General features: G+C 48.9%; 1 protein-coding gene across 2 annotated transcripts in view; it reads right to left on the bottom strand.

Moving 5' to 3' along the window:
- PPP6R2 (protein phosphatase 6 regulatory subunit 2) overlaps positions 1-16,695 on the bottom strand; it is a 744,860-nt gene that overhangs the window by 200,673 nt on the left and 527,492 nt on the right. For both annotated transcript variants that reach the window (XM_078677857.1, XM_078677853.1), the window contains exon 15: positions 2,826-2,911. In XM_078677857.1, the coding sequence (XP_078533983.1) occupies positions 2,826-2,911 (86 nt within the window). The remainder of the gene's footprint in view (positions 1-2,825; positions 2,912-16,695) is intronic.

The following is a 16,695-nucleotide window of genomic DNA, read 5'->3' as shown; positions in this document are numbered from 1 at the left end:
ACTTCCTGTTCAAACTTGAAACTCCTCACTTTCTTCATTGAGGATTATCCAATCACGTTGCTCCAGGGTCCAGTGTTTAGGGGTATATCCCAGATACATTTTAATTGAATGCATGTGCCTCGATTTTATTTATTTGCACTTGTGCACCATGCTCTTCTCTCGCTACTTAAACTTGCACATTACTTTTATTTGGCCTTTTATATAAACAACCAATTAATCTATATCACAAGTTTGGTATAACAGCACTTCACAGGTGACGGGTAAGCCTCAACTTTCAGCAGATAATTCTACATTTAGGTATATTAAATATTCCAATTTGTGTTTTTTAGCACAACCCTAGAACATGTTACCTGATAACATTAGAATAAATTCTGATCTTTTTATTTCTCAAGCTTTAGAAGTCACAGAATTTGCCACAGGTTAATCATTGTATCTTGAATACAGTGTTTCTAACTTATGATCTGTGCCTGCTCTGCTATTTTTTTTTGGAACTGTATCTTTAGTTCATTTTGCTTTTATTTTCTTAATATGCACTTTTTCAATTGCCTTTTCCTTTGTATAGTTCCCCTCTACCCGTTTCAGGGTGCACTTCATAAAAAAAAAAGTACTGAAGCTGGTGTATCACTCAGTGCTGTGGAAATTAAATCACAGGCCTTAGACTACCTCTCTCAAGCACAGAAAGCTCAAATAATTGGATTGTGAAAGGCAGAAAGTTTCAATTACTCAAAAGGATGGAACTTTCAGAGTATCTTTACAGCTAAACTTGCATCTAGAGCCTTTTCTGTTTTAGTGGAGCTCTCCATGATGACCACGGGTGATCGAAGATTAAAACTTAAATGTTTCAGGCTAACAGAACTTTGGGAGCATACTAGGCATCTTCAGACATGCAATGGGATTGCACCTTCTTGGCACATTGAGAACATTAAGTGGTGAGGGTGGATTCAGCTACTCAATAAAAGTGGAGGGAGCCACTGAAAACTGTGCACTAACTGCAAAATTGTTCCTCAAACGTGGTGCTTAAAACCGCGTAGGTTTCGTATGGGACATGTCCTTAGCACACTGAGAGCAATGGCTCAAAAATGGTCGACAAAAAGTTCATGAAGATGGTAAAAAATATGGCTGCGGTAGTTCTCTGGATCCTTATGTCACCAACCAGGTGGTGCTTACATAGGCACCACAACATTACTTCTAACGAGGATGCCACTGATGTTGAGCCAATCGTAGCCACCAACACATGGAGGTATTGCTCAACATTTTCCAGATCCAATTTCACACCTGTGGAATATTCTAAGGTGAGAAATCTGCAGTTAGAAGTCTCTTTCAGAAAGAAGACATTCACAGGTACAGGAATGAGAAAAATAGGCGTATTCCTTGGAGGTAGTCAATGAGAAGATGTTAGACCATCATTTATGCTCTTTTTTTTTTATAAGCAAATTTCTATTGATTTTACAAAAAGTTAAAGGAAGAACAAATCAGCCAGATCATGGAACTCACAGATATAAATACATTCACTTAATCGCTATACCCCCCTATCAAGATCCCCTTAAACAACCCCTAGTAAAATTGGAATCCATTCAATCAGGGCCTTCGACCGCCCCCAACCACTTCCCCCCACACTCTACGGAATGTCTTAGCACGCCCCTTCGCTGTGTACATGGCTTTCTCTTGGGTCGCACACCAGTCAACCCCTCTTCGCCAATTCTCAAGGGCGGGAGGGTGAGGGCTTATCCATGTCGCCGCAATGTCCCGCTTGGCCAGCATTATAGCTGTGTTGTAAAACAACTTGTCAGACCTGGACCCATCCAGCCCATCAGTGATTCCCAACAAGGAGTGTTGCGGGGCATGGGGAACCTCCCCGCTTAACACCTCCCCCCTACCCAAGTCACCCATCACCCATCAGCGTCTGAGCCTCAGAAGGCTGTACTCAGGGAGCCTCGAGTCACTTGTAAGGTGTGTGAGGAGGGCATGTCTCAACTGCAGATATTTGTAGTGTTGAGAGGAGTGTAAGGAGTAACAGGTTTGGAGCTCCTGGAAGGACAGCATCCGGCCTTTTTCCCACGCGTCCCCTAATTGGGAGATACCAATAAGGTCCCACGATTTAAAACCTTGCAGCCCGCTGACTTCGCGAAGCCAGGCCCCCTGCCAAAGGGGGGTGCACTGGGTTAGCTTCCCCAGCCACCCCGTGTGTCGGAGCTAGGCAACGCCATGCCAAGAACACCGAGCGTGTCACCTCAGGGAGTCGGGTCGGAATGGGTTCCCTGTATAGTATGGCTTGGACTCCAGTTATCCCCATTTCGCTCAGCTCAAGCCTGTAGGCCGGGTCCGACCAGCCCCCATTGAACCAATCGTGTATCACTAGTAGGCGTACCGCTAGGAAATAGATATAGGTGTGTCATTCCTATGCCCCCATCGTAAGAGGGAATCCAAGAGACAGACAAAGCCACCCGGGCCCTACCACCACTTCAAAGGAACTTCGTGATGAGACTGTCCAGCTCTCTGAACCAGACCTTGGAGTAACAGAAGGGGGGGTTCTGGAGGACGTAGAGGAACCTGGGGAGGATCATCATTTTAAACAAGGCAACCCTCCCTAGGGGGTTCAGAGGCAGCACCCTCCATTTAAGGTGGTCCCCTTAGCCCCATTTATGCTCTTTTACAAGGGTGCAAGTAGTTAAAGAATCGCAGGTTGCACAAGTGAGGTCACAGGCCTTGCGTGCACAGTTTATGATCAATTTTCAGGTAAGTATATATATCTGTAAATAGCATAAAACACATGGATTTATTCCACTTTTTCACATTGGAGTAAAAAGGTTTTTGCATGATCTCACCAGGTCCACTGTGTTCCTTCTGTTTGTTTCAGTCAGCGTCTCTTCCACAAAGCTTTCCCACCTCCCTCTACAATCTTCAGGCAGCTCTGCAAAAGAAGATTTGTAAGTAAAATAAGGTATTAACAAAGCAGCAAATTATAAAGGATCACAAATAGACAGCATGAAGCATAGTCCTGTACTTGCAGCACCTAAAAGTGCAACAGAGATGCAAAGTACTGCCTCAAAGACATTTTAAATGTATGCAGCTCAGGATGAAAACACTGGCTTATGATACAAATTCAGTGTAAACTCAGGGAATCTGACAGCATCCAAGTCTGGCACTAAAAGGCCTCAAACTCAGAAAACAAAACTGTGATTCGAGAAAGTCGGTTCCTGCAACCAAGTAGAAAGTAACTGGTAGATCTATGTTTTTTTAACTGGCTGTGTTGGGATGGAAAATTCCTCACCTGGTGCTGGACGTGTATCCCTGCCATAAGTACTCCAGCTGCAATGATATCTGGATCCCTGGTGCTGTTTATTTGTAGGGATGGGAGAACACAGAACGTGCTTGTGCGCAATGAATAGGTAAGTATTATGAATGTAGTACTTTTGGACCCAGAGGGAGTGCCCCAAGTGCTACCCTTGTATTTGTGACAAGCTACTGCCTTTACCAGAAGTCGAGTAGCAAGACTGCGATAGTACCAGCATACTGTGTAGTGATCAGTAGGCGTGATCAGTGAGGCCTACAGGTCCACACATGTAAAGTTCTGCTGATGTGTGCCTAACTCACCCTTGGTCTTCATCAAGTTAGTATGTAGTGCTGTGCAGCGTTCAAGTGGCTGCATGTGAGGGCTGTGTGTATGTGTGCCTGTGAGTGGTACAATACATGGAAGACTCCGGGTTTCATTTGGGAGACCCAGGGCTGACTGGAGGAGCATGAGCAGGAAGATTCCTCAGAGATTTGTGGATTGCTGAATTCCTGAGTGCTGGTTGGGACAAACACTAGAGGAAGGAGAGTCAGGCGCTTCAGTACACTTCAAAGGGTGCTATTAGATTTTTAGAGAGGTCCCTGGTAAAGGGCTTGGGCACATCTTGGGAAGGAGAAGGGGCTCATAAGAGAATCACAGAGTAGGGCTCGGGCCCTGGGGTAACATTTTGACGCACATATCACTGTGGCTGACACCCAGGTGTGAACCTCCAGTCACTTCCACAGTCTGTGTTTTGGGGCTATCAGATTTGTAGTCGCTCCTAATGTGACAAACTGCTTTCTGGAGGAAGGGCTGGACAGAGGAGTGGGCACTTCTTAAGGAAGCAGACCCACAGCAAAACATTAAAGACCCTGAATCATATTTGGTGCCTAGAAATGGAAAACACGAAAAGGAGCTTAAGGTCCTCAAAGTGGTCAACTGTCATGCAGCGAGCCAGGCTGCATGTTGAGGAGGAGAAGTTCTGAAATAATTTTAACAGTGATTAGGACTGGGGTTAAGGTCATTCTGTCTCCCAGCTGAGTGAGGTGACATCACACAGGGAAATCCAAGACCACCTTTCCTGAAGCACCAGTGCCTGTCTGCTTGCCAAGACCTGTGTTGCCTGCGGGGAACAGTAGAGAGCTTGGAAGGAGTGAGGTGCAGTGGGGGAACCTGGAAACTAGATCCCCATATGTTTAAGGAAGCAGCTGCTGCACCATCTGGCCATTGCCAGAGTGAATATTTAATTCAGCGACCCCATATAGCAGAGGAGGCTGCCATAAATGTAGACATGGCTGCATCGTTTGTGCCGTAGCCCATGTGCGGGTAAAGTCGGTGACCCCATATGCAGATGGAGCTACCGTGAAGAGGGCATTACTTCAATGCCTACCAAGCTGTAGCATGTGTGCGGAGTAAAGTTGGCGACCCTCTATGCCAGAGGGTGGCCCCCCATTAAGAGTGAATTACTGTTGTACAGATTGGGTTGTAGCACGCGTGTGAGGTAAAGTAAGCGACCCTGTAAACATGAGGGGATGGGGTCCGCCGTGAAAAACAAGAATTGCGATCTGGTTTTGCTGGTACAAAGAGAGAAGGCTGCTGTGGTGACCCACAAATGCTGGTGCTCCAAATGAAGCATCAGAACCAGTACGATCACCCCTTACTTGCAAGAGGGATCAGAAGAACTTACTGTGACAACAGAGGGTGCGCCACGGACTCCCAGCTGCAGCACAACAGAGTGCTACTCACCGTCGGCAACTGCTGCAAACCTCTGCGAGTTCCAAGTGTGAAACGCTACCTGAGACTCCATTAGAGTAACCACGGCAAAAGTTGGTATGACTAATCACACGGCTGAAGGGCCCAGACGAACTTGTTTTGCTTCATGGTGCTGGAGCACCTGACTTCGGAAGAGTCCAAGTGGGACACCTAAGACTCAGACTGGTAGTGAGGCCTAACCTCAATGTCACCTATTGTAGGAAACTGGCTCTATATGTACTACTCCAAAATGAGGTATAATGTGTATAGAGTCCAGGTGACCCCAGAGGTAGGCAGAGGTTAAAGTTAGATAGAACCTTACTCTCTTTTTGTGGTAGAGTAGTCTAGCAGTAAGGCAGTATAAGAGGACAGTGTTAAGCATTTGATGAACACACCCAGTCAGCAAATGAATTTACACACTCAAGGGCTGAACTCTAGACCAATTGTTTTTGTATAAAGAATATACAGTTTAATTTTTAGAACCAAGCAAGCCTGGCACAGGTACGCAATAAATACTTTACAGTAATAAGTTTCTGATAGTATAACAGTTTGAAAATGCAATAGGGATTGTACTTTGTTTGATTTACAGGGGATGCAGTAGGTTGCAATACTTAGCAAATACATTACCTTTCTAACTCAGTGCTGGATACCTAGATTTAGCACTGGGACATTTCCTGCAAACAGGTAAGTAAATATGTTTTGGTTATTCGTGCGATTTTTAAAGAATGTTTCTAGATTTCAAAACTCCACACAGAATCTTTTTGGAAGAAAATGGTCAATGTTATCCTATGGAGGAAAAACAGGTTATCGTTTTACATGTTATCGACTGTGGGAGTTAAGGTTCTGGGGTTAGACTTAGGGGTTCCTCCGGGTCAGTGATGCACTCTTGTTACACCCTCAGCTGCACCAGGGCGGCCCGTTCCAGAGTGTTGAGGCCCAATGTTATCCAATGGGGGATAGGGGGCCTCCGGTTGGTGGCTGCTAGCAAGCAGGCCACTGGGTTGTGGGAGCATAGCTCCTAGGGTTTAGGTCAGGGCAAATGGGGAACAAAGTAGCACAAAAGGTGCACCCTTAGCGGCACTGAGGCGGCTGGGTGCAGAGTGCTGTTTCGACGTTGGGCGCCCTGTTTTCAATGGAGAACCTCCAGTTCGAAAAAGCACTGCAGACAGGGAGCTGAAGGACTTCTGGGTGCGACCACCACTTCGAGAGGTAAGTTGGGAAGTTAGGGGTTGGTTAGGCACCATTGGTTTGGGCACACAAAGCCGTGGGGCGTCTGGTGCAGGGGTGCCTTTTGGGGTCGGATCTTCTTACCTGCTCCTGGTAGCGGTTAAGGGGGCCTTCTGGATTTAGACTGCAGGTGTCGGCTGGAGGCTTGAGGCACATCAGGGGTCGCCGGATCTCGGTTTAGGATCGCCGGGGTGACCTCGTGGTGTTTTTCCACTCAAGACTGGGCCGGGTTTGGTGGGTGGAGAGTGGGCTGGATTCGCAGTCTCCAGCTGCTGCCAGAGGTTGCAGTTGATCAAATCCGGTGTTCACGGGAGAAGCAGACTTTGGAAGTGAAGGCAGGCAAGGCAGGTCCTCCGGGGTGTTTGAGGTTGCTGACTGCAAGACACACCAGGACTTTACAGGTTCGAGGGGAGACAGGTCTGAAGGGCTGGGGCCAAGTCAGTGGGCATCTTCCTCTTGTTAGCTGGCTGCACGGCTGTTCGGTCCTTCTTTTCTTCTTGTCAGGCTGGATCTGAGGAAGCAAGGTTTGGGGTGCCCCCTAAATAACAAATTTAGGGCTGTTACAGGTAGGTAAAGGGCAGGGACCAATGGGTCCCTTCCCTGGGGTGGGTACACTCCCTATCGTGTCACCCTCCCGTGGGAGGGGTGCAGGAGCATGACCCTGGTTGGTTGGCTCCCCCCATCCTCAAGATGGCAGGGACTCAGAGTTGTGCTTCATCTCGCCTCCCCCACCTGAGGGGTGGAGTTGTTAAAAGGTGGGCACACCTCTTTCCCTCACTTGTTTTTCCCGCTGGTTCGCTCGCCCAAAGTGGGGGGTAGAACCAGTGGGGACCAGTTGCTAAAAGCAGCAAATGGTCTGGGAAGGCTCAAAACGGCAGCATGCCTTTGAAGCTTCCTCTGCGTGAACCCTGCCCATCCTGGGGGAGGAGGCTTGGCACCTCATCCCAGGATATGCACTGTTTCAGGCCCCAGAGATCATGAGTGTCTCGGCCCAGGGGTCCAGAAACATGTCTGGTGGTGGCACCTGAAAGCAGCCACTCAGCCTGGATACTAGTGGTAGGTTAGGTTTCAGGGGGCATCTCTAATATGCCCTCTGTGAGCATTTTTCATTAAATCCCGCACTGGCATCAGTGTGGGTTTAATGTGCTGAGAAGTTTGATACCAAACCTCCCAGTGTTCAGTGTAGCCATTATGGTGCTGTGGAGTTCGTAATGACAAACTCCCAGCACCATATACTCTTAATGGCAGTACTGCACTTACAATGCCCAAGAATGGACTTGGGCATTGTAGGGGTATAGGGCTCATGCACCTGTAACCTTACCACTGGCATAGTGCACCCAGCTGGAGGGGTGGCTGATCTTGGCCAGGGCAGTGAGTTGTGGGCATGGCACACAGGCATGTGTGGCATGCCAACTCACCAAGACAAGCAGCCTGCAAAGACTGTGTGTGTGTGTGTAAAAACGTGCTGGTCCTCCAAAGGTGGCAAAATAAGTGCTGCAGCCCTTAGGAGACTTCTTTGGTCACAGTGCCCTGGGCACCTGTGGTACCATTTACTAGGGGCCCACCTGTGGCCAGGGATGCCAATTGGGTTTAGGCTTCAATGCAGTTTTAGGGAAGGAACATAGGCCCTGGGTACCTGATTAGCAGAAGCGCTGGGCACACTCAGTCAAAGAACATCAGCAATTCAGCAAAAAGTGGGGGCATACCATGCAGAAAGAGGGCACTTTCTCACACCTTTCATGAATGGGGAATAACCAATAAAGAGGGAAATGGTTCTCAGGGTCCTGCCTAACTAGAGTATTGACCGCACAATATCTGGGTCTATTATTTGTGTGTGCTGTATTTCACTTTATGTTCATTACAAATACTCCTTTTTAGGTCTCGCATGGCGTGGGCTGCGCACATGTGCAGTCTCGCTCGCGAGATTTAATGACTGAGTAACGAGGGTTAACCCCGGCCCTCTTCTCCATTGGCTGACCTCCTAAACGGCGGCCAGCAATTGGAGAAGAGGTCTCAGTGTCGTCATTCTCTCCATCCAAGCCCCGTCCTTTTCGGATTGGGGGGCGTGTTTTTTAGGTTTGTTCTACCCTCTTCTCCATTGGCTGGAATGGTAAACAACAAGTCAAAAACGCGCCTGTTGTTTACCTTCCAGCCAATGGAGAAGATGGGAGAAAGAAAAACACACCCCCAGTCTGAAAAGGACGGGGCACTAAATCCTGAGGACGGGGGAGGAGGTGGGAAGAACAGTAACAATGCGTGTTTTCACTTGAAGGCAGACCTCGCGTTTTTCGCCCTGGTTGGCTTACTTGAATAACCCCTTAACATTTGCAACCCACTATTTCCTGGTCTCTGGGGGCGGGGGAGACCGAAACCTCAATTTAGAAGAACCGCGTCACCCTCTGTGCCAAAGTGCATTCCTCTGCCCGTTGAGGCCTGTGCTGGATCCGCGCACCTCTGCTGAGGTCAGCCATCGGGGAGGCAGAGAGGCTCGGCCCACCCTGCAGGTGCGGGAGGAATGTCGTGCAGCCATGTAACAGCGCCTGTAACGTGCAGCTCGCAGGCCCCTCACACCGCGAGCTCAGCACCCTCCCTACAGGCCGACGCCTATGTAGTGGGTTTCAGTCAATGACGTTTACAGCCCCAGTTTGCGTGAGGTGTACACGCGCTGCCTCCATCCCCGTCCGCGAGGTCTGGTGCCCCCCCCACAACGGCCTGCCCGTCAGCGTTTAGGAGAGCGAGGCTATACTCGAGCTCTTGTGAGGTCGAGGCCTGGGGCCTGCAGCCTTTTCGCGGCCTAGCCCATCAGACAATGTATTTATTTATTTTTAAATGTAACCGGCAAACTAATTGTCAAAACGGATTCCTAACAGATTTTCATTTATATCAACAACCAAACAAATTCCGCACTCAGTAAAGTAGGTAATTTACTCAAAGCTAAAGTTATAATGGCTAAATCGTAACTTTACTAATTACATACACCCCAAGCTTTACAGCTTTAACCAGAATTATCCATGGATACTCCTAGCAGGGGTGTCATGCTGCCACTGCAGTGCAAGGGTTCCTCCATTTCATGGGGCTGGGGCTCATGCCTTCCAAGGCCTGTGGCGGACATCTGGGCGGTGTGGGAGTATCCGGGCCCCTCTCCACATTCTGTATGGGGCCACTGATTCAGAGAGCGTGACCCCTTCCCCGGGATCTCTTAAACTGCCTTGTTACGGAGCAGGTATCTGGCCTCCGACCTGAGCACAATAAACCTCTGCGGGAGGGTCTTCCTCTCACTGAATAAGGCTTCTGGTTGCACAATAGTAGTCCCGTGACCCCCCCCCCCCCCCCCCCGGCCTGCAAATTCTCCCCTCCCCTGTTATATACTGCAGGCTCACATTCTCTCTCGGGGCACAGGAACCCCTGCCCGTGTCTAGGGAGGGAGGCCCGCAATTGCCAGGCCCAAGACGATGACCTCTAGGCCGTTCCTCCAGACCAGAGTTCTTCAAGCCCCCTCTGGATTTCACGGGCTCTCAGTCAAGGTCAAAATATAACTGGCGAGGGTGGGGTCTTTATCCGTCCCTGGGACCTTTAAGAGAAGGACGGCGACGAAGTCAAATGTCAGGCAAAGCAGAAGTGACATCGCATCATTTGGGCAGACCTCTTGACCCACCCATAATCTTGTACCAGTCTCCTCTTCATGCAGAGGAACTATGGGATGGAGCGGATGTTCTAGAAAGCAAGCAAGTTCCTTAGCTCGCACCCTCTTCACTCCTGTCGGGGCCTTCAAGACAGCTGAGACCAGGTGAAGAAAGAGCAGTGTATGGCTCTGTGTGTGTGTGGCTCTGTGTGTGTGTCTCTGTCTGTGTGTGGCTCTGTGTGCCGGTAGGTAGGTAGGTGTGTGTGTGTGTGTGTGTGTGTGTTTGTACAAATGCAATAGGTGTCGCATTTGCGAGAGATTAAGCTATTGGCATTGTCAATGCCATTTATTTATCTGTTTTCATAACTAGCACATAAATAAAGTTTGTCATTTACAATGCCAATAGCTCTTTTAAAAAAGGCGAGACCGTTGCATTGTAAATGCTTGTTTCATACAAAACCAATATTTGACTGGACAATAATTAATTGCTGCTATTGAACGAGTGTTGAGTTGTGAGCCTGGAATCATGAGTTGTGAGCCTGTGTTCACCTCCTGCATCTACCTTCCTCACACCCCTGAGAAACCTTGGACTGGTTTACCCATGCTTCCACTTAAAGTCAAATGCTGAATGGGTGCTTGAACCAGTTGCTCAGGACCATTAGTAGGTCAGACCCCAGGACAACAGGAGTAAAAGGTCTCAAACCCCACATTCGGGCCCATTAGCCCCTGCTTGCCCCATGGCATCCCCCAAAAGAAGTTCTGACAGGCTGTTCCTGAGGTTACCTATTAGCCCCCTTACACTATCTCTGCTTTCCGTATTTCAATGTTCCTTCCACCTTCCTCATCATGCTCCAGCTTTGCCCCATCCCACCCTTTTCATCCATTTTTAGAACTAGCTCAACCGCACATCTGTTGCCAGAGCTCATGTGATCAAGAGAAAAAGAGCTTTAAGAAGCACTATTGACAGATGGGCTTTGGGTCCACCAAAACATTGATCCCGGGAGTACAGATTTTGAATAGGAAGAGGTTTTGTGCGTCCAATGAAAAAGCGTTCTGGTATTACACGTTTTGCCTTGTAGGAAAGTGCATGCTTAATACAGCAGTGTTGAGTTGGTTATGGTGACAAGCCACTGATTAAGGTAATTGGCCTGAATTGTCAATTAAGGAAAGTTACAACAAAGGGATTAGGCCTGATTTACTAATTGTGAAATGGATATGTTAAAGCCAGGAGGCCTATAAGGGTGGATTGTCATCAGACTGAGCTAATGCTTGTAGACAGGTATTCTGTTTCAGGGAATCACACAGATTAGGATAAAAGGCAAGAAGTTTTCTGGCTAGCAGGAGAATCAAAGGCATCTTCACACAATAGAGCCATCTTGACAGCACTTGCTGGGAAGGGGTGAACACAGAATCTGCAGGTGCCAATTAGCATTCACACTGCACCTCGCTCCCACAGAAACAAAAGAGGGTAGTAAGACCTCAGAGCCAATCACAGAAGGGGGTCCCCGTTGAAGCTTTGGAGGAACAAGAACAGGGATTAAGCGCTCAGAGAAACATTTTCAGCAAACTACTTCAAATTGCCATGTTGAAAAGTGTCAGAATGCTCTGTAGGGCATGGGTCTAGTCACTCTAGGACTAGGCAGAGGTGATTACCTTCTGGAACTTTCCACCTCCACTTAAAAGCCCCTGTACAAAGTAGGATGTTGAGAACTTCCTGGACCTGGGAGACACGATGCTCAGCTAGACGAAGCCACCTGACTCCACTGTAAGGAGTTTTTGGACTACAGGTGGCACCTAGGACTAGGATTGTTTATCCAGGGCTAGTGGTGCCTGCAGGAAGCTGGCTCTTTATATAGTGAACAAAAATGAGGTGCACTGTGCAGAGAGTCCAGCTATTCTTTACTATTGCTCAGGGGCTTATTTTAACAATCCTAAAGTGCTCTGTGGTAGTGTGGTCAAGCAGGCTGTTGTGGCACACACAGAGTCAATACATAAAGCACACAATCAAAGAAATCCAACAGCAATGTACAAAAATTACACAGATTTTTCTATTATTTTAGACACCAAGATCTTCAGGAGCAGCTACTTTTCGTGTTAGCGATTTTCAGATGCATGAGCTTCGAAAGCAGTAATGTTATCCTATAGTAGAAACACACACTGCACAGAGTCACTTGAAAAGGACTTACAGGACTGGTCTTCTGGACTTAAGGTAAATAGGGGCCATGGTTGAAGAAAACACCAAGAGCTCAGGTTTACCTGCCCAGGGACGTCTGGGTGCAGAGGTGCTTTCAGCAGTGGTAGCCTCGAACGCAACACCTTGAAGTCAATGGGGAACAGTACCTGCAAAGAAAAGCTGCAAAGGGGGATTGGTCTGGCAGAACCAAAAGGGTGGCTCAGCTCGAGGGTCTCAGGACAACAGAGACACCATTGGTTTCAACTGACCAGCTGGGGTGCACAGCTGCTTTGTCCAGCAGGTCAGCGAATTTGAGGCTCTCACAGTTCTCGGTGCACCTGCAGAAGACGCAAGACAACTTCTGGTGTGGAGCCAGCCTCTGTTGGAGTCCCTCGATGTGCAGGTCGGTTTTGGCAGCAGTGGTATTCAGACTGAACACAAACCAGCCTTGGTGCTTGCAACAGGCTCCGTTACCACGGGTATTGGTGCAGGGAGCCTCTGGTGTGGATCGGCATCTCGAAGACTGGATGGGTCAAAAGGGATGGCCCTCTGGACACTGTGACCACCTCCTCGGCTGCAGCTGTGTTGGTGGACCCAGTGGTTAGCAGATCAGTGAACCGGACCGTGCGGTCGGTGCCTGCAGGGAAGCACTCTTTTTGATGTCCAAGCAATGAAGTCTCTCCTCCTCCTTAGAGGAGTGAGGCGGAACACAGAACGCAGGTAGGTGATGGTTTGACCGGCATGGAAAGGCATCAGAACTTTTGGCAATAAGGATACAGAGTTTGCAGAACCAGTTTGGGAAGAAAGTCGTCTAAGGTGGGGTGAGGCAAAGAGCCTGAAGCTCACTCGCATGTCAGGGTGATTGCGATGAGGAACACAGTCTTAATAGTAAAGAGCCATACAGGACAGCTGCAAAGCTGCTCGGAGTACACATTAGATAAATTAGGACCAAATTAACCTCCCATTGGGGCATGACAAAAGAAGAAGTGGAAACATGTTTCAGCCCTTTCAAAAATAGTATCACAACCAGTGACTTAAACTACGAGGGCTAACTTGGACCCGTAAGAGGGTTGAAGGTGACCCTTAACTATGCCCAAAGCAAAGCCTTGTCAGGCAAGAGACAAAACAAACAAGAGGAATGATAGCTTGGCCTGGAGGGGGCTCAATCTGTCATGTACCACACCAAACCACAAATTTGTCTCGGGGAAAGGCATATACGATTTTCATCAACAGATGCCTAGCTGCCAAGATTACGTCAACCACCTCTGGAGGAATGTCAAAGGTGTTCAGCTGTCGACACTCAATCTCCAAGCATGAAGGTGGAGATTGCAAAGATCAGGATGCAGAACCCTACCCTGTTGCAACAGAAGGGCCTCCCAGCGGGGCAGCCGGAGGGGAGGACATGTGCTCAAACCCAGGAGTTTTGGGGATTCCATACTATTTCCAGCCCAACCCGGAGCCACTGGAATGATTTGGGCTCTGTCTGCCCTGATCTCCTTGAGAACTCGAGCAGAAGTGTTATCAGTGAAAATGGAATATGGTAGTCACAAGTTACACTCAAGGCAGTACATGTTTCTGAGCGAGAGACGCCTTGGAAACTCCAAAGCGTACAAGTGCTGACATGTCGTGTTCTTGGCAGTGGAAAAGAGATCGAGATAAGGTTCTCCCCATTTATGGAAAAGCCATTGACTCATCTCTAGGTGTAACTGCCACCCGTGATCCGCTAGGCATCGACAGCTGAGCTTGTCCGCCTTGGCATACAATAAGCTTAAATGGTGGGTAACACCCAGGAACATTACTTGGTGGTTCAGCCAGGCGCAAAACCTCCAGCCACAGGCTCCATGACCCCCAACCTGCCATCTGTTGCAGTACCACAAGGAGGTGGTGTTATCTGTGAGCACCTGTACCATCCTCCTCTCAATGGACAAAAGGAAGGCTTTCAGCTCCAAATAGATGGCCATCAGCTCAAGAAGGTTGATATGTGGCCCAAACTCTGTTGGAGACCAGAGGCCTCTGATCTCCACCTCTTTCAGATGGATGCCCCAACCCAGATACAATGTACGGTCACCATTGTCAGCTCTCGGTGGGAAAGCGACAGGGGTCTGCTGCTAATCCAATCGTGGTCTAGCATCGCAGATCTTTTGCAGTCTCCTCCGAAATCTGAGCCAGAGAGGTCTCCTTGATGTTGGGACCACTGGGACTTCAGATCCCACAGAATAGCTCTCAAATGCTTGGTGTGCTCAACAGGATTTTTAAAGTCATCAAGTCCCAAGAGCCACAGTCTACCTCACTGAAATTCAGGGTCGAGGCTAAAAGACTGGGATCATAGCCTGAATGTCCTGGACTCATTTCACAGGGTAAAGGAATAAAACTGAACTGTGTCCAGAATAGCATGTATGAAGGGGAGCATCTGAGACTTCTGCGTGTGGATAGTGAACCTGAAAGATGACAGTAGGTTCACCGTAGTTTGGAGGTGGTTGGCGACTGCCTGTGGCTAGCCGGCCTTCAACAGCAAGCTGTTTTCGTGAAGGGAAAACTGGCACGCCTGACCTCGAAAGGTGTGCTGCCACCACTGCCATCACTTGCCGGACCAGTAAGAATCAGTGGATTTGGCCTCCCAGGGTCTGTGCCCCTGTAAGGGCCCACTGAACAGGTTTGGCAGGTGGGGCTACTGGAGTTTTAAGGCTCGCTGACCTTGGCTACGGGGTCAGTAGGCAACATGGTCTCTACCCTGAAACTAATGGGTTCCCACGTGGGAGCTCGACAAGTTAGCAGTAAAGCGCGCCTCGGCCAAAGCTGCAAAAGGTCATGCACTTAGTTTCCTACGCCATGCTGATGCTTAAGGCAACCGGATTCCTCTGTGGCTGGTCCAGGGGGAGAAAAAGCAAGGTTTAGCTTAAGCCCCCAATAAGGTATCAGTCAGTGCCTCGTTAAATTGAAGGAAAGACAGTTTGCCCCGGTTGGAGGACTTCTGTCAAGTCAATGATTTTAACCTCCAAGGTGGGGACCTGAAGGTCAAGTAATTCTGCTACCATACGCATCACCATGGGAAAGGAAACCGATTCCTCTATGGCTGGACCAAGGGGATAAAAAAAGACCTTTCTCTGGGGAGGTATAGAGGGCACTAGCCTCCCAAAAGTCCTCATACCAATTGTCATTCTGTTAGGGCTGAGCAAAAACATTTTAAATGTCACAGTCATTGACCGAATCAGTCTCAAAAAGGGAACGCCGAGAGTGTTGTTGACCTAGTGGTGATTCAAGTGGGGGGAGCTGTGACTGGGGTGAGACTTTGGAAGAGGTCGGACAGGCATCAACTCGGCACTGGAGAGAACAAATGGAACCACTTCCTCAGGTGGCAAAGCTGTCATCGGAGGCCATGTGCCCGTGGGTCTGGGTGTCGGAAGCAGAGTAGGGACAAGAGCCTCAGGCATAATAGGCTTGGACGAGACAACTGGCGCGGAGTGCAAAACTATCCAGCGGTATCCCAGGTGGAAGGCCTCTCAGCTCATTAGGGCCTAAAGGCATACCAGAGGGAGAGGCAGGAAACATGAGATCCGGCGCGTCGATGTATTGCGACTTATATAGCGCACGTCGATCTGAAGCAGTATTGCTGAAGGCCCTGGAAACTTGGGTTGTGCAGGAATCAGCTGCGTGATCAGCAGCGAAGTCAGCAGAATTCAGGTGCAAGATTGAGGAGGGTGGTGTGAGAAAATGGGTTGTGTTGCAGTACCACTCCCCTCCCACCCCCTTTGTGCCTGGCATTTGTATTGCAACTTTGACTGCCAAGCACTGGGTCCCTGCAGTCCACGTTCCAAGTACGAGTGTTTTCTCCCTAAAACTGATCCACAATTGGTCCTTCAGGCCCCCTGTCACTGATGCCAGAGTGAGATTTTTTAACATGTACTCAGAGCCCACCTTAGAGGTGCCTCCTGAAAACCTACTGACCCTGGTGTGAGCCTTGACTGACTTTAGGCAGCCTGCCACACACAGACATGATTCTGGACACCTGGGTGGACAGCCGTTGCTCTCTGGGACCAGAAAAGAGGATAATCCTGGGCAGAGGTGGCACACCTCCTCCCCCAGGATGGGCCAGTGCTCGCAATGCCCAAGTTACTACTTGTGTAACGATATATCTGTAAGAGACATTAGCTAGTGATAGATTCCTTACCTTAGAATATCCCCAGGCGTCAGACTGGATCCGGAAAGTTTTTAGTCAGCAGTACCCCTGTGCGTCGGAAGGTGGCGTTGTGCGGTTTCGTGTCCGGCGTCGTATGCGCTGAAATGACGTCGCGGAGACTACTTAGGCGCCACCCATGGGCGAGGACGTCAGTTCTGTACACGACTTCCCGAACCAGGAACGCAGAGCCATGCAAGAAACTGACCACTGGTGCCATGAAACTAGGGCCCTGAAAGGGATGACCTTAACCCTAGAAATCAGTTCGCAGAACGGGGAGGATGGGTGGGGCGGTAAGGAATCTATCACTAATGTCTCTTACAGATATATCGTTACACAAGTAGTAACTTGTTTATCTGAAAGATACACCTTAGTGATAGATTCCTTACCTTAGAATAGATATCCGAGGAATACCAAACCCGGTGGTGGGTCTGCGAACAAGATTACACCAGAAAGTCACGGAGAACAGGACGGCC

Source organism: Lissotriton helveticus, chromosome 1_1 (genome assembly GCF_964261635.1).
Source record: "Lissotriton helveticus chromosome 1_1, aLisHel1.1, whole genome shotgun sequence".
Taxonomy (NCBI): domain Eukaryota; kingdom Metazoa; phylum Chordata; class Amphibia; order Caudata; family Salamandridae; genus Lissotriton; species Lissotriton helveticus.
Note: the sequence above shows the minus strand (reverse complement) of the source record. Positions and strands in the feature narration are given on the sequence as shown.